This window comes from Lepisma saccharinum, chromosome 18 (assembly GCF_977018435.1).
Source record: "Lepisma saccharinum chromosome 18, izLepSacc3.1, whole genome shotgun sequence".
In the NCBI taxonomy this organism is placed as follows: Eukaryota; Metazoa; Arthropoda; class Insecta; order Zygentoma; family Lepismatidae; genus Lepisma; species Lepisma saccharinum.
In genome coordinates this window covers 27,226,757-27,245,150 of record NC_139246.1, presented here as the reverse complement: position 1 = coordinate 27,245,150, position 18,394 = coordinate 27,226,757, and the positions used below count along the sequence as shown (strand labels likewise).

General features: G+C 36.7%; 1 protein-coding gene across 2 annotated transcripts in view; it reads right to left on the bottom strand.

Annotated features, from left to right (window-relative positions):
* LOC146002491 (uncharacterized) overlaps window positions 1–16,694 on the bottom strand; it is a 29,959-nt gene extending 13,265 nt beyond the window's left edge. The window contains exons 1-3 of one of the 2 annotated variants that reach the window (XM_083140371.1): window positions 16,648–16,694; window positions 15,114–15,283; window positions 11,365–11,540 (exon numbers count right to left, since the gene is read on the bottom strand). In XM_083140371.1, the coding sequence (XP_082996497.1) occupies window positions 11,365–11,540; window positions 15,114–15,228 (291 nt within the window). In that variant the 5' untranslated portion in view covers window positions 15,229–15,283; window positions 16,648–16,694. Of the gene's footprint in view, window positions 1–11,364; window positions 11,541–15,113; window positions 15,284–16,580; window positions 16,603–16,647 lie in introns of those variants that run through there. The other variant, XM_083140372.1, reaches the window with a different exon arrangement.
* Window positions 16,695–18,394: the final 1,700 nt, after the last annotated feature.

Genomic DNA, 18,394 nt, shown 5'->3' with positions numbered 1-18,394 from the left:
ATTTGAAATAAATAAACATGCCTATGAACTTATTTGGGTTCAAAAAACAGGCTATTATGGAGCTGCCAACACCACAACCCTCTTCTGATATGCTGTCTAAACTGAGTGGCTTGTTAATTATTCATCTGAACAGCATACTTACAGATATTGATGAAGAAACAGGCAAAATATTGTACATATTTAACAATAATTTAAATCATTACCAATTACCTGTAGGTGGGCAATTGCAATTTATTACAACCCCTGAGGGTGATGTTAAAATTTCAGTAGGGAGAAATATTTACAGAATTAAGCACTCAAACATGGTTTCTGGCACTGTATATACTGTTTCTGCTGGTGACTGCTTATATATTGAGGTCCCTGGATCTTATGACAAGCTTATACCCCTTTTTATAGAATTAAGAATCAGATATTCAATAATAAATAACCGCTAAAACAAAAATGCCTAATGATATATTTGGCCATACAAGGCGTGAAGATCACAGTGATGAGATTTTGATGCTTGATGTCAGAGTCAAGAAATTAAGAAGTGATTTACAAGCTTTACAAACTACACTCAATGCCAGTCTTCAACTAGAAATTACAAATTTGCAATCACAATGCATGGACCCTCTCCTTAAAATTGATTCAGAACTCAAATTGCTGCTTCAGAAATATACTGACCTGGCAACATTGGATAATTTTCAAAGTTTGGAAGAAGCTGTGGCAGCTCTTCAAGCCAAATTTAAGACCCAGGCTAACAACTCTGAGCAATTGAAACAGCAATTAGAGGAGCAGATAAATAATGTCCAGACACAACTCCAAACAATTGTCAAAAGCATAAAATCACAAGAAGATTTTGATCTAGTCATTTCCACTCTAAAAGAACAGATTCAATCACTCCAAATACCTAATCTGGACCCTCTGAACAATGCCATAGCCGAGGTTAAAGAAAAAATTGAGACACTTGAAAATTTTATGAACAATTTGCCATCTTCTGATGCTTTGAATGCAATAACTCGGAGTGTAGCAAATATTAAGCTGCAACTTGAAACATATGAAGATTTTGGGAAAATTCAAAGTTCCATAACCCATCTTGAAGGTACAATAGCAGCAGTTCAAAGTGATTTGGCAAATGTACTAGAATCCCGCTTGCCTGGGATTGTAGATACCCTTGTTAGTGTCCAGCAACAAATCACAAAGCTTGAAAACCTCAACACTGAATCTGAATTATCTCATTTTCATTATTTGATAGATGATATTCAAACAAAGCTTGAAATTTTACAACAATCCACACCCTCTCAGGCAGATATAGCCCTGCTCCAAAATGCTATGCAAAATGTGGCTGATGCTTCTGAATTAAACAATGTGAAATTGGCACTTGAATTTTTGCAAAATACAGTCTCAAATCTTCCTACATCACAGGAACTTAAAAATATAAAAAGGGCAGTAAATCGCATATTGAAATCAGAAGATATCAAGAATATCCAGGCAGAGATCAAACAACTCACTCAGACAGTGGCCACTCTACCAACCAATCAACATATTAATGAACTGCATGCCCTGTTTGAGGATATCAGAAGACAGGTCCATGATCTTACTGCTCAAAATTCAAAATTGGCAGTTGTTGAAAATTTACAACAAATTGTAGCTAATATCAAGCAACAGCTAGGGACCATGGAATCCAATCAAGCAAATGCCCTGTCTGTTTTTGCCACCCAGCTACAAGAAATTGTGCAACAATACAAGAAACTTGCTATTGACATAAGAATCAAGCCGGGGCACGAAGAGATTGTTAGGACAATCAATGAGCATCTTGAATCTGTAACAAGCAGATTGCTCACAGCAGAAAAGGAAATAACAGGCATAATCGAGAATCCAAAACATTCAGTAATTCTTGAATTGTACAGCATCCCCAACAAAGAATATGATTCTCCATTTACACCAGGAGGCAAAATATATAAGCTGTCCCCTGCACAATTTTATTATCAATTTTTTGTTGGGGGCACATTGAGACCAATCAAGATCAAATATTGGTTTCAGCCACAGGCACATCACTACCCCACCTTATCAATAACAAATGCTGACAACAAACCGAAAATCACCAGTGTAGAATTAGAGGATTTTACCGACCCAAATACATTGGAAACAGCATATGTTGAAGATGATGGCTCTCTGGAATTTAAAATACATATTGGAGACAAATTATATTTAGAAAATCCTGCAGTCTCAGCTGCTGAACACCCTATAGTTGCAATATTTTTGTTTACATATTATGTCTAGACAAATTATTGTTGATGAATTACACAGACAGGCCCGACATAATTTTAAGAGGCTCCCAGTAGTCACAAAGGGCATAGATGATTTATGGCAGAGCGACTTGATTGAGTTGTCAAGTGGGCAGTTGAAAAACTTAGACAAAATCAACAAGGGCTACAAGTATCTACTCACTGTAATAGACACATTTTCAAAATTTGCCTGGGCTCTGCCGCTCAAATCCAAAACTGGAAAATGTGTTACAGAAGCCATCAGGACAATCATCAATCAGAGTGGAAGATCCCCGCGATATTTGCAAACAGATAATGGCAAAGAATTTTATAATTCAGTGTTTCAACAATTTATTAAAAGCCAGGCAATACAACATTACTCGAGTTACAGTGACCTCAAGGCCTCAATTGTAGAGAGATTCAACAGAACCTTAAAAAATCTTATGTATAAACAATTTACACTCCAAGGTAATTATAAATGGATTAATATTCTTCCAGAACTTCTACATAAATATAACAACTCTGTCCATTCCACAATCAACATGAAACCCTCTGAAGTAACTTCATCTGATGAGCAAAAATTGATCAGCACTGTTTATTATCCTAGATACCAGCCAACAATAAGAAAGGCCAAATACAGGGTGGGGGATCAAGTAAGAATCAGCAAATATAAGCACTTATTCAAGAGAGGCTTTACAAGAAACTGGAGCACTGAATTATTTACAGTGGCTCAAGTTAAACCCGGGACCCTTAACACATATATAATAAAGGATCACCGAGGAGAAATTCTCAAAGGCAGGTTCTATGAACAAGAGCTCAGCAAAACTAAACAGCCTGACACATATCTCATAGAAAAAATCATCCGCAGAAAAGGCAACAAGTTACTTGTCAAATGGCTAGGACTTCCAGAACACAGCTGGATCGATGCAAACAAAATAATAATATGAGCACCTGGGATGTTATAAAAAGGCTGCCAGAACCTGAACAGCAGAATAAGAGAAATGGCAAATTGCTCCCTGATAATATTAGGTGTCTTATTGTTGGGCCATCTGCTTGTGGTAAAACTACACTAATGGTTGATAATTTTTTATTGGCACCCAACTGGTTAGACTGGAAAAACAGGCACTTGTATATCTTCTCTAAGAGCTTGGAACAATTAAAATATCAGCAGCTGATGAAGCTATATGATGGATTGGATATAGCCACTTTTGAACCAGATGTTAAGCCACTCGATGAATGTCTCGATAATTCTGTTGTTGTGTTTGATGACATTATACTGGATAATCAAAATAAGGTTAGAAACTTTTTTACACAGGGCCGGCACAAAAACATTGATTGCTTCTACCTGGCACAGACTTTTTCAAAAATACCCAAGCAGCTGATCCGTGACAACAGCAATTTTATATGTGTGTTTCATCAAGATCATACAAACCTCAGGCACATACATGATGAATATGTAGGTGGGGACTTGAGCTACAATGATTTTTCCAAGTTTTGCAGTAGGTGCTGGAATCAGGACAGTTATGGGTTTGTCACAATTGATATGACAAGAACACCCAATAGTGGCAAATACAGAAATAAAATCAACGATTTTCTAGACGTAGAGACGTATATAAACAACCATGAAAAGGCCAATCATTGATGATCTTAAGTTAAGAGATTATCTTGTAAAAAGATTTAAGGGATGGAAATCAGAGAACCGTGGAATTTATGAAAAACACAAACAAGCAGAACAGCCCGTAATTGACGCTATTAATAATTTAGGTAAGAATATCAAAACTGTTACAGAGCAAAATCAAAACTTGATCACAGAGCTTGTACCTGTAGCTGCAAGAAACATATTAGATTATCCATTCACCCCACTTTCCAGTATTCATACACCTAGTCCTGTTGCTCCTAGAAGAATTGAAGCTACTCAGGATCCTATTGAATTGGGTCTTCTAGCTCAAAAATATTTAACCACACCTAAAGACAACAAAGATGAGGTTTTTGGCTTATATGCCGACACAGAGCTTGATGGCAGCATCATACATAGAATTGGCAATTTCAGAGTAACATTTATGGGGGATGATCTGATTGTATATTCAGAATCTCGTCTTGGAGAAAAAGGTGCTTTTGTTAAGTACCCCGGCACACCTGGATTGTGGGAACTGATGACTAGGAAGAGACCTGGCAGCTATACAGATCAAGATTATGATTATTACAAAGAAATATTAATAAAATCAGATGCCCTATACCAGAACAATGATCCCACACAAAAAAGAGTCAAGTCTAGCAGTGGGGCAAAATACAATAATTTAATCAAGCCCATATGGTCACAAATCAAGACTGGCAGTGGAATCAAACAATACAACACCCTGCCTAAAGAATTTGTGTGGGTTGATGATGTCAGGAAACTTGTAGATAGGCTGCTGGTGATAGCTGGGGAGGAAAATGCTGGGAACCACAATTTTTACAATGAAAAGGTTGGAATTATGGACATGATAAGCACCAAATTGTCTAATTTTATAGTGAATGACACTAAGGGGATTGGATATCTCATAAAAATTATTAATACTCTACCACCTAAATTTTGGAATATTTCTGAGGGTCGGGGCCTTGTTAATGACATAATAAACAAGCTGCCCTTTGAACTACACATTCCAGGCTATCAGTATTGTGGTCCAGGCACAAAATTAGATCATAGATTAAACAGAGGGGATCCTGGTGTTAATCCTTTAGATGCTGCTTGTAGAGACCATGACATAGCATACAACACACATTCTGATCTTGACAAAAGACATGTTGCAGACAAGAAATTAGAAGAGGCTGCATTTGGCAGATTTGTAAGCAAAGATGCATCTTTGAGTGAAAAAATAGCAGCATTGGGGACCACCATAGCTATGAGTACCAAACAAAAACTGGGGTGGGGGTTGTGAATATGTATATAATAAACCTACAATGAAGGCCAAGGGTGTTATGTATCAAATACCTTATGCAGGTCTCAAATCTCTTAAAACTATTGATAGTCTTTTGACCAAAAAACAGCGCAAGAAAAAAAATTCTTGTATTGCAAAAGGACATGGTATGAAATTGTTGCTTAGCACCCCCCAATTAAAAAAATTACAGCAATCAAGAAAAAAATCACATGTGGGGGGATTTATATTTACCATCCCTGCCATCTTAGCTGCTCTCGGGGCTGTTGGGAGCTTGGCTGGTGGATCAGCCGCCATAGCAAAAACAGTAATAGATGCCAAGAAGAATAGGGCAGAATTAGATGAGCAGAGGCGCCATAACCTGGCAATGGAGAAACAAGGCAAAGGTGTTAAAAGAGCCATGAATAAGTTTAAAAAAAACAAGAACCGCTTACAAACCAAGATATTGAAGCTTTAATCAAGCCACTGGGCATCAAACATTTTAGGGGTGTGTACATGTCTGATTCTTTGCCAGAACAACCACTCAACAAAGAGTGCGGCATTGTTAATTTGGATGAGTACAAAAATCAGGGCACTCACTGGATCTGTTATCTTAAATATTTAAAAAATGATGCATTTGTGTTTGATTCATTTGGAGGTGTTCCACCTGAAAATTTAATAAAATATCTAAAATCACCTAATCTTTATTACAATAATGCCCGTGTTCAAAATTTCAAAGATGTTAATTGCGGACATTTGTGTTTATCTATTCTTAGATATATGTCTCAAATAAATAAACCATCAATTGAAGATTTTCAAAAAGCCTTGTGGTATCTGAAACATCATGGGGGTATTCCATCTCACCAGCCAAAATTCAATATTGAAACTCAAATTGCATGATGACATAGTGTATCCCAAAACAATAGCCCTCAGAGCATTTTACGGCATGTACCTGATCCCTAATATTACACACCACAACAACACAATTGCAGTAGGGGATCAAAAAATTGTCATCACTCCAGGGCAATATAATCTTTCCACTCTAAATGCTCATTTACCCAGAGGTGTAGTGTTAAGTCAAAATTCTGTCACTCACAGAGTAGAAATTGCATCTGCCACAGAAACAGTGCATCTGGGTACTATAGGAGAGCTGTTAGGCTTTGAGAATAACACAAAACTTGAACCAGGCATCAAACACACTGCTATGAATATACCCAAATTCTTGGCCATAGAGACTCTAAATATTCACTGTAATGTGGCGGAGGGTATGATCACCAAATCAAATGGCATAGGCACTCACAAACAAACCGGGATCATTGCAACATTCAAACCTAATTCTGAATTCATGGAACCCATCATCTACAATCCATCACCAACATTATATTTTCCTGTGTGCCACAACAGAATAGATTACATTGAGTTGATGGTCACTAATGAAAAAGAAGAATTAGTTGATTTTGCTGGAGCCACAACAACTGCTATCATAGAGATTAACATTTAAATAAAAATACATACAATGGAAAATATTGACAACACAAAGCAGATATAGTAAAAAATCCACAGGTTCCTCTGCAATTTTACACATATCAATGCGTACAGAAGCCCGCCACTGGTACCTATTATGAGTTTGATGCTACAAATTCATTCTCCAGTATTCAATATGACATGCCTGATTTTGTGGTGGTACTGTTTCAGACTGGGAGACACAATAATCAGGAAAAAAATTCAAGTAAATTTGATAACTGCAACATCAAGAACATATATCTTAAAAATGGCAGAAATGAGGTCTTTCCTAGAGAAAATTACAATTTAGACATGTCCAAGGATGATTTCCTCAAATTATATGAGGCTTTTTCGGCATTCAAAAGGGTCACTACTGGCAATACTGACATGTATTACACTCCAGATGAATTCAAAGCACAGAGACCCATGTTTGTAATCAACACTTCAAAAAGAAAACAAGTTGTGGTAAATGACAGGACAAACATTAAAATTATCTGTGAATTCCACGAAACACTCCCTGATGACACCATATGTAGTGTTATTCTCATAGGAGAAAAATCATATGTTTATGATGTAAGAAATGAGAGGGTCACGGAGCAATTCTAGAGGGTCTCTGCAGGACCAGAAGTAGGCAAACCGGAAGTAAACCGGAAGTGGACCGGAAGTAAATATGTGTGGGTGTGGGTGGGCGTGGGTGTGTATGTGGGTGGGTGTGGGTGTGAGCATCTTGGCTTAATTTTAAGTATATCCAAAACAATATCAAAAAAAGCATATTTTTGACAAATTTATGGACAACAATCTCACAGAAGTGCCTTTTATAAGTATATGCAAATCAATCTGAGAAGCCTCTTCCTTTTCTCGGGAAATTCCCGAGGGCATTTTTACAAAAATCTTGGATTAGGCAGGGTTCCACACTAGATCGAAAAGCTCATATGCTCATGTTAAGCTAGTTTTAAGTATAGCAAAACCTGCTTGAAGAGGCTCTTCCTTTTTTTGTGCTGGTAGTATCATCAATTATACTACTTCGGTAGGGTGTCTGACTGCCGTGCAGGGGATCTGGGTTCGATTTCTGGGGTGTGTGATCTAAGATCTTTCCGAGCCTTGAATCTATGGGTATCTGTGGGCAACCCTGGGGGTAAAGGTGGCCAGAGTGTGGTACTGATTACAACACTTCCAAAATGACTGAGGTTGAGAATGTGTGGGGTCCTTCCCCCACATCCCCTAAATGTGCCCTCATGGCACAGGGAACCTGACCTTACCTTCAAACTAATTTGAATGCTGGCCTGTTGCATAATAGGAAAAAGTTTCCTTTGGTGCTGTTAGTTTATGCAACTTAGATGAATGAATTATATGAACATTCAGTTCAAAGAAAGTCAAGTACAACTGAACTACATGTTCTAATTGAAACACTACTGTGTTGTTGGTGTGTTTTAATATTGCCATTATTTCATGGAAAATCTCCTCCTATGAGAAATGCCTACATGCAAGGCTGTATTCATGTTACGGGACTTTAAATGCAGTAAGATAATATACACATGAAACATGCTTATATATCCATGTACCCGTTATTTAATTCGTAATGAACATAACCCACAACAAGTTCCAATGTGGATGATGTCAGTGGTCAACCAAATTAATGAAATTAAATAAACAGGCATGCAGATACGTAAGCATGCTTCATGTGCATATTAATCCAAGACTGTATTTCTTTGGATCCCCCCAAATAAGAGCTCGGCTTCAAGAAGGAACAATTCAAAGACCTGTTAAGCTACAAAGGCTGTCTCAGAGAAGGTGAGACTAATTCATGTATAGGAAAACAGCGACCTCCATTGGCTAGCAAATGTACTAGGGTGAAAATTTGGTTCATTAGCTGCTGATTGAGACCAAAATGAGTGCAATAGGTCAAAAGGTCATGACTGCGTAGCAGTTAAAAGACAAGCATGCACATGGACCCCTCCAACAATCATTAAAATGAAACAAAAAATTACAAACCACAATTTTTTTATTCAGAATCAGCCATATCGAGTAGACGTACATCTTTTTCAAAATAGGCACCATTGACAGCTAAGCAAGCGTCCATACGCTCCTGCCACTTTGTGAATGTCTTTGAAAATTTGTCGTCAGGTAACGATCACTGCGGTGATCACTTCTTTGTTCGTTATGAAATGACGACCACGTAAAGCAGCCTTTAAAAGTGGAAATAGCCAAAAGTCGCAGGGTGCAAGGTCCGGGCTGTATGCTGTATGCGGAAAAATTTCTATTTTTCTCTTCGTCGCGTAATCCTGAAAAGCCCGCGCCGTATGCGGGCATGCGTTATCGTGGTGCAATATGAAGGAGTTCTTCAAATGCGGCCTCTTTTTTGCTACGTGCTGGCGCAGAGTCTCAATGACTCGTTGGTAATACTGTGGCTCTACTCATTCTGTCGGCATATGCCTGTTGAAACATTGTATATGTTTCCACAGCACTTTTCCCTAAATGCCAACAAATTTTATGGCATGTCGATGTTCATCTTGAATACTCATCGCGAAAAGCAAGGTTATACACAAAAACCTGGAGGGATAAACGAAACACGTTCCACGTAAATCAACACAGCTGCTCATGTGACAACATGCTACGGAAACAGAATGAGTCATCCTACACGACGCGACTAGTGCCGAAACCATAGGCAGTGTTGCCAAGCCATGAAAAAATCTGTCTCACCTTCTCTGAGACAGCCTTTGTAAGTTGAAAAATCAGCATGGAAGACTTTCAAGAGTATTATGAAATATTTATTGTGAAATTATAAAGCTTCAAAGTACCAAGAGATTGTGAAGTCTTAACAGTGATTCAAAGGTATCGGGGTGGAATGTGCCGTCAAAGCATATTTCTTGATTCCTACCTAGATTTCTTCCCTCATAATCTTGGTGCCATGCGTGAACGTGCGGAGAGTTCCCATCAAGACATTTAATTCATACTATGGGAATGAGAGACGTGGTAATAAATAATTCAGGTACTCACGTTTTCCGCGAAGCTGCTTTAAGTCATTTTCTTTCTATTAATTTCAGTATTTGGAATTGTCAAAAATTTATATGAACATACACGTATCTTTCATACTTCACCACCTAGGTGTCACAAAAAGTGTGTGATGGAGAAGTAATTACACTTTTGATTTCAGCGTAGCGTTCAAAAATTATGTTAGGATTTTCCCTTGTGTCAAAAAAAAGTTTCAATTTATTGACTAGTGTTATCTGATATCCACAGTACCATCAAAGACACAGGAAATGCAAAAAATGTTCCTTTAGGCATCTCCACTGGCATACTTGATAGTGATGAAGATGGAGTCCATGTGACAAGTCGTAATTGAATTGTATTGTGTAATGATTTATGGTGAGAACCAGAGGGGCGTAACTCCAATTTATCAAATTTGCAGGAGAGAGGAAATCATTTATTCTTAGGAAAGAAAATCTAAACATTGAATTTCTCTGACAGTGTCTTGCGGAAGATCTCACTCCCAATTGCGTAAAATGGAAAATAGCCAAAAAGAAATGATCAGATAAAAACTCAACAAAATTCGAGATATCAGTCTCCAAAAAAAAAAAATAGACTTCACTATGTTCTCAAAAAGGATGGATTGATTTTAATCAGGTTTTTTTTTTTTAAAAAAAATCACTCTAAATAAATAATTTATAGAATAAAGTACATAAGGATTTTGTAGTTATCAGAACCACTTTTGGTGTTAGTACAATACTCTCGTAATCATTTAATGTTGATTATTAGATCTAAGATAGGAAAATAAAGGAAATAAAATATATGTACTGATGGCGTGAAGCACTTACGAAAGGAAATGTAAGCACAGGATTTCTCTTTATTTAAAATTCAATAATTTTGTGGGCAAAAATAGCAAACATTTTGTGTAGAATAACATACAAAATACTAATCATGCTAAACCATAAATAGTGTCAATATCATGAAACTGTAAATAAGCATAAATTTCAGCTATAAAAACAATAAAAATATTTAAGTTATAATTTTAGAGTACATCCAGAATGTTTTATTTTCACTGGAAGAAAAGTTACTGAAATTATTATTAGTTTCATCAACAAATTCAACAAACATTTCCATAGTAGGTACAGTATCAGAAACAGAAAAATGTATATTTACGTATATTTTTTATTTGCTTTAATCAAACTGTTCAAATATTTTTTTTTAAATCAAAAAATTCCGAAAATAAAAAAAATAAAAAATTATATTTTAAAATAAAAATCATGATTTTTATCCAATCTGTTCTCAACACAAAAACTGGTCGATCGTGAGGAAGAACGGATTTTCCACATTACTACCTTCAAAATGGCCTATGTTTAAATTGTAACATTTTACATTTCACTACTGGATGCCATTAGCAATTAGGTTGGTATAATAATTTCACATGGAAAAAATGTAACATAGATCATTACACTTCAAAATAATTGGTGAGAAATTAAGTTCTATAAATGCTACAAGCTGTTAAAGTGTTAAAAAGTGAGGGAAAATGCAATATTTAGTAGAAGAGCTGAATTTTTAAATATTAATTAGTGGGAAATTATCAGTTAACAATCCTTGCACTGATTGGCTGGTTTTGTTTTCTCGCACAGACTTTACAATATGTACACAATGTAAAGATACAATAAGAATGATGCTAACCTAACACTTACCTACATAGATTCAAAAAAATAAACTAGATTTCATCATCTACAAGACCTTACCTTACACTGTGGGCATAGTGGATCACAACAATCTGCAAAATCCTTCATGCCAGGGCAGCACATGTCGTTCAGTATAACACAGCAATCGGCACACAAGCAGCAATCTGTTGCATTCTTGCATTTGCAAGAATTTGCACAAAAGCCTCTCTTTAACAGGCATTGCCGAATTGCCAATGCTGTGAACAGAAAAGTGTTTTAATGTCATTCTACTGTTATGTAAGTAGAGCTATCAAAATTGATTGATTGGTTTGGTGTTTTAAGTCCACTTTATGCACAGTAAGGCTAATTGGGACTGGACCTACAGTTTAAAGTGGGATCCGAACCACAATGTGTCTCCACCGGGTACCCTTGATTACAAGGCAATCACACACCACTGCACCTTCGGGAGGCCCACTAGAGCTAACAAAAGCCACGTATTTCGTTCAAAATATGTTTTCCATGATTGTTTGTTTTAAACTGCATAACAAAGATGCTAAAACCATTTTCAACATAAGAAACAGTTAGGAAAGGTACTTTTTTTTCTCAATAGTCATGAATGCACCTCTTAAATCATCTAACGAAGAAAAATACTCATTTCTGAGGACGTCATATGAGTACTGATAGTTTTCACAGGACATTAGAAAAATCAGAAATGTATGTTTAACTTTTAGTGGATGGTTTGGAAATGGTTTTCCCACTGTTTGTAAACCCATTCAGAACACATGGGAAAACATGTTTGCAGCACCACGTGGTTAGCAATTAGCATGCCCTCGCAAATTACACATAATATTTCAGTTCTGTCTTTTTTGTTCATTAGTATACATATGAAAATATGACACACTCGAATTATGAAACAATGTATTCATCGTTAGTATTATTAACAAGCTGAGTTTGAAAAAGTAATTTCTTTCCTTCTGAGCATTATGGGACAGATCTTATAAAATGATACATGTAATAATGGTAACAAATAAATGGTTTACACTTGCAACTCTATGTGCACGCATGTACGTTACATACTGAAAATAATATTTTGAATATTAGTACACAAATGCCTTCCTGAGATTTTTTTGAAACCAACTTAGCAGAAATACTAAAGGACAACCCCCTAATGAAAATAAACTGTGTGCAGATAACTTAACAAGAGTTGCTTCATATGAACTGGATTACAAGCCACCCTATGGTACAAAAATAAAATAAATAAAGTTTGTGAAAAATCAAAACTCATCAGATTATGTTTATCCTGTGGTACAAATATTTACTCTACATTTTGATCCCATAAAGCAGTGGTTCCCAAAGTGTGCGCCATGGCACCCTGGGGCATTGGGGCTGGGTTACAGGGGCGGCACAAAATGTTCCAATATATTCAATCAATGTTATGGTTGTTTCAAATATGAGCTTATATAATACTTTTTACACATAAATTGTTTATGAATTTTATAATTAAGGCAAGCAATCTAACCACACTAACTGAGTGTTTGCAAGTGTTAGATAGGCCTACATTCTGACTTAGGTGCAGCGGAAAAATCTTGAAACACTAAGGGCACTGTGAAACAAAAAAAGTTTGGGAACCCCTGCCATAAAGAGCTTCAAACAGAATCCTGACTTTCCGTACAATTTTGAAAGGTCGTGGAAGTCTTTTTTTCCCATCGCTTAATTTATTTCGCTGGTAAATCATGTATTTTTTGAAGATTAATGTCTCTCCAATGCACGGAAGTTGTTGCCTCTATGTCCTTCCAAATGTTGCATGCGTTCGATCATGTAACCCCTGGTCAGTGTTTCCAACCACACCGTTGTTCTCCAAGAACATGACAATATTAACTATGTTTGCCTAACCTAACCGAACCTAATCTTGCCGTGCATGCTTCGTGGGGCTATTTATGAATGGTTTGTGGGGTTTTCGAAACTGGAAAAAAATACAAAATCACTAACACGAAGTAGGTATTTTTCAGTGTAGAAGGTTGGAAACACTGCACACCCACTGATCATAGACAACGCTAATCAAGATTTGCCTGCCATATTGTGTGTAACTCAACCAAAAAATGAACGAACAATAATTACTCGATATGTGGAAAATTGAAATTATTTTCGTGAAAAAAACGAAATGCCATCTTCAAGAATCCTTAGGAATGCAGAATATGTAAGTACCAATGTGAAAAAAGAACGAAATAAAGGAATTTCAGACATTTCGGGGATAGTAAAATTTTAATCAATGATATAACATTGTTTGGTTATAAAATTTGGGCTGTTTACTTCACACTTTATAAAGTAAACAGCCCAAATTTTATAACCAAACAAGTCATCTTTCCATCTTACCACCCAGATTCCAGAGTTCAAATCTCAGCATGGGCATGATTGTTCTTTGTCAGTAACCATTCATCTAATCATCACTCACCTCATCATCGCAATAAGCCAAAACTGGCAAAGAAGTGGTGTTAAATAAAAAAAATTATTTAATCCCTGAAATTCTTTAATTGAATGTAAGATACTTCCCAACAGTATTCCTTAATTTTACCTTCAAATACCATATCTCTCAATATTTTTATAACTATTTGGTAACAAATTATGTATCTGGATGCCTGACAAAATTATATTTTCTGCACCTTGAGAATGTGAAAGACATATTTGTCTGGTACTTTAAATGTGGGTATTTCAGTTCTTTAGATAATGTGATTTTGTTTTCTTTCTAAAAGTAAACGTTTCACATGTAAGAAAGAAACTTGTAAGTTATAGTACAAGCAATTCTTGAAGAATTCAGTTATATGTGCATTGGATAAACTATGCAATGCTCTTTTTGGTATTTTAAAAGTCCTGTTATTGTGTGATATATTTGAGTGTAATATTTCGGTACCAGTTAGAAAACACATTAAACTCGTTTATATCCGAATTATTTATATGTGTACTTACCTTATATGCATAGCAGAACATTTTTCAACTTGGGATTATGTTTTTATCGCTGAAAAAAACGTAATTTTTAACATTACAAGTATTTATTAGTCGTTGCTAATTCACTTTCGTTACACACAATATGGCGGGTAAATCTTGACTCACTGACAGTCATCGTCAGTTGATATGTAGTATTTCCAAACTTATGAACCGAAAAATGCAGCACAAACTATTCACAAAAGGTTTATAAGCGCAAATTGATCCACAAACCATTCATGGAAGGTTAGGTTAGGCAAACAGAAAATTAAATTGGAAAAAAAAAAAAACACTCACATGCCATCTTGTAAAACTACCGCAGGGTTGCTACACTGACAGGGGGTTACATATTCGAACGCATGGAACATTTGATTCACGTAGTCAACGGTAATGGTGGCACGAGCTATCCTGCAATGGAGATACATTCATGTCGAAAATGACATTATTTACAGGCCGAATAAGTTGCATGAATGGAAAAAAACACTATTCCCAGCTTCCAAAAGTCCACAGGAACTCAATTCCATAAGTACTTTCCCGTCATTCCTCCTGTAAATTTGAATTGAATTGTTGTTTTAAGTCCACTTTATGCTAAGTAAGGCTAATCAGGACTGGACCTACAGTTTAAAGTGGCATCCGAACCACTGTGCCATGTGCCTCCACCGGGTATTGAACGCGGGACCCCTTCATTACAAGGCAACAACACTACCACATGGCCTCCTGTAAATTTGAAGAAATCTGTTTTCACTATATCTAACTGTTACCTAATATTTCAAAGAAGTGCATGAAGTATTATATTTTTTGCACATCATTAGTTCAGTCAAAACAAAGATGAATAGGTAAACATAGCTTACCAGCAATCAGAATAGTCACATATCCTGCAATTGACAAACAAAGTATTGCTGCTATTGGCAATGGCCAATCCTGGTCCTTTGTAATGACATCATTGGTGGATGGATCTGTGTCCATACCAAAACATTTGCATTAAATTAGCACATAACAGCAACATCATTCTCATTCAAACCTGCAAACAAAGTGAAGCAGAGCTTTATTTTCTTGGTACTACTTTACTATACCGGAGACACCTATCAATGATTTATTTTGCAATTTTTTACATTGCTAACGTACTATTCTGCATGACGGAACATTTCTTTAGGTGAAATAATGAATTTCTAACAAAAATAATGTACATTTCTTACATTAACGAGTACTTACTGTTGTTCCTTATTTCCCAAAAACCATCCACGGGTAGCCCCAAAAACCACTGACGTTAGCCCAAAAATTCACGATAGCCCCACGAACCATCACGGGGATGAGGTATGCCTACTAGGTTAGGTTAGGTTCCATTAGCACTCCTTTCGTTCAATTTAGCATATACGGATAACATCGGCTTGTAGCAGCAGCAATAGCGCGTTGGAAATAGATTTTCGTAGAAAACCACATGCATTCGCATTAAAATGGATCAAAACTACATTCACGAACATCAACAACGCTACAGAAAATGTTTTGCGTTAAGGACTTTCTCCTGTAAATTTGAAGAAATCCGTCTCCGGTAAAGTAAAGTGTTACCATTTCGTTGACTAATATGTTGGGTTCTCCATGACGACAAGGAAAAAGCCAGTGAAAAATATTTTGATATGCAGAATGCAAAAAGATTCAAATAGTATGGATTCTTATGGTGATCTACTTACAACTGCAGACTTTAGTTAGTTTATAAATAAATACACAACCAATTAAGAAGGTACTGCATATTAATTTGGCACAAGAATTATTGAATGTGGTGTGAAGAAGGGGAAAAACAAATTTTATTGATATGCAGCAATGTTCATGCCCCACTTGTAAATAATAATGAAGAAAAATAAAATACGTAGAAGAAATACAAAACTATGTAGGTTTAAATTGAAATAATCCTCGTTTCAATTCTCCACTAGTAAATAATAATAATAAAAAAAATGATATACAAGAAATACAAAACTCCCCAAGTTTAAACGTGTCGAAGATATTTGTTTCAATGCGTGCGCCCTCTTACATTAATTGCTGTCCTTGCTATTAATATCTCAAGTGTTAAATCTACGGGAAACCTGTATTATAAAACTTGGAGATAATATCGAAACACCATGTTCTCTCTTAATAAGTTGGTTTCTGTGGTAAGCTTTACCACAAAAAGGTACAAATTCCCACTTGTGAAGCAAACGCGTTTACATTCTTTTGAATGGAATGCGTCAATTATAAACGTACAACGCAGCACTCTCGAATAGAAAGCCTACACATCTTCTTTTAAAAACACATTTAAACGTTAAGTTTGACAAAGAAAGAAGTACCACGGGAAATTTCTTGGTCTAACAAAAATGTAAAAGCAACACTGAAAGATTATCATAAAATACTAACAAATTTCGCGGAAGCTTTTGTTTACAAACATCACACACATACACATGCGTACAGTGTTGCCAAACATGTGGTTCGGTTACGACGAACCAGTGTTGCCAACAACTTGAACAAGAAAATCCGCTAGACAGTCGCTAAATGAATGTAAATGCTCTAGAAAAAGTCGCTAAATCAAATGTACTTCTAAAAAATAGCAAAAAGGTGAAAAATTTGAGTACTTGTCTATAAAAACAACATTTCCTCGTCACTTTCCTCTTCCTCCGAACACTGCACTTCTGAGGCTGTGTCCGAAAGCTGCAAGACCATACTTGAAGCGAGCAAACTTCGAGAGCATACTCGCAGTGCGGTCTTGAAGCCTGGAAGCGGAAAGCTTTCGAACTGCACTTCGACTGCAGCGCCAACACAAGTGAGGAATGCAACAAAAGTTTCTTCGCACTCTTGTTTTCCGTGAACAACACACACATGACTCGGCGTGCAGTTTATATAACACAGCACGTTATTAATTATAGAAATATGAAAGAAATTTGCTCTTTCAAATTAATTTTCACATATTCCGCAACATGGTTTACGATCGCGGGAAAAGAAATTGTTTTCTCACTTTTAAACACCTTCTCACTATAGAAGAAAGAAACCACGCATATATGAATAAAACCAATAAATAAAATTACATAGTATTTTAAAAACTTGTTTACTTACATTTTCACACAATGGAAGAACTACAACTACCAGCTGATTGACTTCAGACGTCCATTTTTTTAACAAATGAAAAGCAAGCACAGATCGCAAGTGTGCACCGCTCGTGTGCTGCGTCCTCTGGTCTTGTACACTCGTTTGCTTGGCGCTTTCGAACTGCACTAGGTGACGTCACTTCCGTCAAGACTGTACTTCAAGTATGTACTTTGTACCTTTTGGACACAGCCTGAAGATGATGTTGACGGTTGAGGCTGGGATGATGAAAGGCCCTGCGTGATGACACTAACTTGAGAAAAAGTGGCATTTGTCCTGATTTTCTGTAAAACAGTCGACGGAACGTCGTAAGTGTAGCATGTTTTTCCCAAACATCTTAACGAGTTTCTAATTTGGAGAATAGATGTTATGGTTTTTGCCTTTAGCCGGTTTCTGAGCTTGGTCTTGACGATAACTGGCTAAAAAGTCTCTCAACTTCAGCGTTGGAATAGGGAGGACAGAGGATATTCATAGCAAAAGTAGCCAGTTCTTTGAATGGGTTGTTTCGAGCGGCGTCCGAGTATTGCAGAACTTCCATCCAAAGTTCTGCTGTTGATGATGTGTTTTCCCACTTCATAATAGACGGTGTTAAAGGCGGAGCTTCTGCCGAGCATGCGCACTCGTCTGGTCCCCCTCGAACATCGGGTTCCGCTTACGATGCTATGGACGTTAATACGAAAGGGCAAACTGGAGATTCTTTTTCAAGTAAATAGGGTGTCAGCTGTGTAGCATATGGTTGCACAGTTCGATCGGGAACAAATTTATTGAGTCAAGTATCACTTCGTAGGTTTCCGAAGGACGTAGAGAGACGAAACCTGTTGATACAAGCAGAACAAGAAAGGATTGGTACCCGGAAAGGATTTTTACGACTTGCATTTTGTTACAAGCCTGTTGATCGTTTATCTACATATTGTGTTGTGGTGAAAAGCACGCCTCTTAGTGAGGTTTCAAACCGAAGCGACACGCGACAGCAGTGGTTCGTACCGAAGTGACAAGCGACACAGGCCCATTTAGTCTATAAATA